This window comes from Gavialis gangeticus, unplaced genomic scaffold (assembly GCF_001723915.1).
Source record: "Gavialis gangeticus isolate Ggan-Ray unplaced genomic scaffold, GavGan_comp1, whole genome shotgun sequence".
Lineage (NCBI taxonomy): Eukaryota > Metazoa > Chordata > Crocodylia > Gavialidae > Gavialis > Gavialis gangeticus.
In genome coordinates, this window is record NW_017729019.1 from 1,164,650 (window position 1) to 1,167,536 (window position 2,887).

The following is a 2,887-nucleotide window of genomic DNA, read 5'->3' on the forward strand; positions in this document are numbered from 1 at the left end:
CAGAAGTCAGCCAAATCCAAAGCAGGCTTCCTGCGGGAGTATGAGGTAGGAGCAGTCTGGAGCGGTGCCATGCCAGGGGGTCAGGGGCCAGACAGCCCATGCACACTAGGAAGGGTAAAGGGAGTGTGTGCACCTGGAACAGGCTGTTTTGGTTCAGGGCACACAAGAAGTACCCTCCAGAGAAGGTCCTGCCCAGGCAGGCTCCCACCAAACCTGGCTGCCATGGAAATGGTGTCTGTGGCACTAGATGCCATGAGACAGACAACAAGTGAAATTGTAGGGACATGCAGGGAGCAGATTTCAGCTCTGCTCCAGGCCCTGGGCCTCAGCTCCATTCTGTTACTACCCCACGATCCTGGCCCCCACCCAACCGTCCCACTCCCGGATGCCATTCCCTGCCCCATCCCATCCACTTGGATGAGCACGCCCTGCTCGCAGGGGTCCCAGCTGGTCTCTGTAGAGACCCTGCTCGCCCGCTTCACGTGGCACTCTTGGTAGTAGGTGCGGGGCGGACAGGCTGAGGTTGCCTGGGCAGTGGGGCCAGGTCTGGCAGCAGCAGAAACACTAGCAGCAGCAGCCAGAAGGAGCCACCACCAGGGCTGCTGGGATGTAGGGTCCGGCTGCTGTGCTGCCCCCACCCCACTGCACACCTGGGGATGGTGGGACTGGCTGCAGGTGCCATGGCCCAGGATGCCCCCCACACCAGGGCCAGGTGGGGCCAAGGGATCTGTTGCAGGCTGAGCAAAATCCCTTGGCAGGCTGGATCCAGCCCATAGGCTGTATTTTGCCAACCCCTGCCTTACACCTTCTCTGTGGTTCCCTCTGGCAGATCCTTCTGGAGGTGGCAAAGGATGAAGCCAGCTCTGCTGCACCCTTTGTAGGCAGCCAGCAGACCCATCCCTGTTCCGGTATTCTGGCATGTAAGTGCCCCTCACCCTTTTCATCCCCAAGGACTGTGGTGTCTGCATGTAGCGGTAGCTCCAGCACCTCCTCTGGCATCCTCACAAGCCCTGAAGGCAGACAAGCTGTGCATGGAGATGAGTGTGCCAGACTGGGACGGAGGTGCATTCTTTGTGCTGAGTGTGCCCCATGTCAGTAGAGGAGTCTGTGTACCCCGGGGAGGGGTTGGAAGAGGAAGCCCCAGTGCAGAAATGACAGGGACTCATTGGCATGGGCTGGCAGTGTGTGTCTGGGAGCAGGGAGCCTTGTGGGAGGCTGATCTGCTGGTAGGGTCCCAGCAAACTTGGCTCGCCTGCCGCAGCCCCTTACGCCTAGCCTGTTTTGTAGATGATCGTGCCAGGATTAAGTTTTCACCGCTGGAACAAGGCCCCTTCTCGGATGTCTTCCAGGCATGGCTCATCCCGGTGAGTTGCCCCACTCTGACCCTGGGCAGCACCACTCTGTCCCTTCCCACCTGATCCCCAGAGGTAGCATTGGTTGCCTCTCTGCCCTGCAAGAAGCATTTTCCCTGGCTCCTGTAGGAAGCATTTCCCCCGGCTCCTGTAGGAAGCTCAACCCAACCCTTTCACATGGGAAGCAGTGTTCACAGGTCTCTGTGGCCTGTTTCTTTGCAGCTGTGTATTTACCACTGGCAGCTGTTGCCACTAGGAGCATTGACGGGGTCTCTCTGGTGTGCGAAGGCATCTCTGGGAGCCTGAGCAAGTGGCTCTGGCTGAGAGGCTCAGCATGCCCCAACCTGTGCTGTGCTGTGGTGTGCTGTGCTGGGTGCCTAATGTTCTCTCTCTCCCTTGGCCTCTTGATAAACTGGGCCTTTCTCCCTTTCCCTACTCCTTGCTCTTCCCCCCAGGCCTTTCTGGCAGAGAGACCCCATGTTCTCCCTTGTTTACCTCTCCTTGGGGAAGGTAAGACTCTGGTTATTCACACAGGGCTGCAATTCAGCGAGAGACTATCTAGCCATCCAAGGGCCAGACAAAGTGACCATGGAGGACTTCTGGAGCCTGGTGTGGGAACATGGGGTCCACACCATAGTAACCTTGCTGTCATGTCCAGAGAAGGACCAGGTAAGTCTTTGTTGCCACACAAAGAGTAGAAGAGGAAGGGAAACTACTTAAAAAAGGTGATGTGGAGAGCTGATCCACTCTGGAAACTGCTGTCATTCAGTGGAATTTGAAATATCAAGCCGTGTTGGCTGAAACCGCAGATATTTCAGCATCGAAATGCTACTGAGTGCCCCACAGGAGTTGCAATTTGGGTTCTTCTCCATAACCTCAGCTCCCTCATTGAACAGCATCTCCCAGGGTGCAACAAGGCCTCTCTTGTTCAAGGAGGGTGTGGTATGCCCGGGGAGCCTTTGGCCATGGTAGATCCTTAGAGAAGTAATCTGACTCTGAGACTCTGGCCCATTAAAGTGAAGGAGGGCAAGAGGCAACTGAACCACAGCCCTTGGGTATTTCAGAGGCATTCCCAGTCCAGAGCATTTCAGCTTACAGATGCTCTCTGAAAGGTCAGAAAGTTCCCCAAGAGGCTGCAACACTGAGGGATAAGTTGTGTGTGCTGAAATCCATTTTCCACCGAAACAAAGTTTTGACAGACTGTGACACTTGGAAGTGAAAACCAGTGCAAGTCCCACTGGCAACAGGATCTGGCTCACACGGGAGGGAAAAACCAGCTGTTCATTAGAGACACCAGCTGATTAAGCTGCAGCAGGGGAAATTTAGGTTGGAGATGAGGAGGAACTTCCTGACTATGAGGGTGGTCGAGCGTTGGAACAGGCTGCCTAGAGAAGCTGTAGAATCTTCATCCCTGGAAATTTTCAAAGGAAGTTTGGACAGACACTTGGTGGGAATGATTTAGTCAAGGATGATCCTCCCTTGAGCAGGGGGCTGAACTAGAAGACCTTGTGAGGTCTCTTCCAGCCCAACGTCCC

The 2,887-nt window shown here is 55.5% G+C and overlaps 1 protein-coding gene across 2 annotated transcripts in view; it reads left to right on the plus strand.

Annotated features, from left to right (window-relative positions):
• LOC109295132 (receptor-type tyrosine-protein phosphatase V-like) overlaps positions 1–2,887 on the plus strand; it is an 81,853-nt gene that overhangs the window by 61,483 nt on the left and 17,483 nt on the right. For both annotated transcript variants that reach the window (XM_019513792.1, XM_019513793.1), the window contains exons 33-35: positions 830–920; positions 1,288–1,364; positions 1,887–2,021. In XM_019513792.1, coding sequence (XP_019369337.1) covers positions 830–920; positions 1,288–1,364; positions 1,887–2,021 — 303 coding nt within the window. The remainder of the gene's footprint in view (positions 1–829; positions 921–1,287; positions 1,365–1,886; positions 2,022–2,887) is intronic.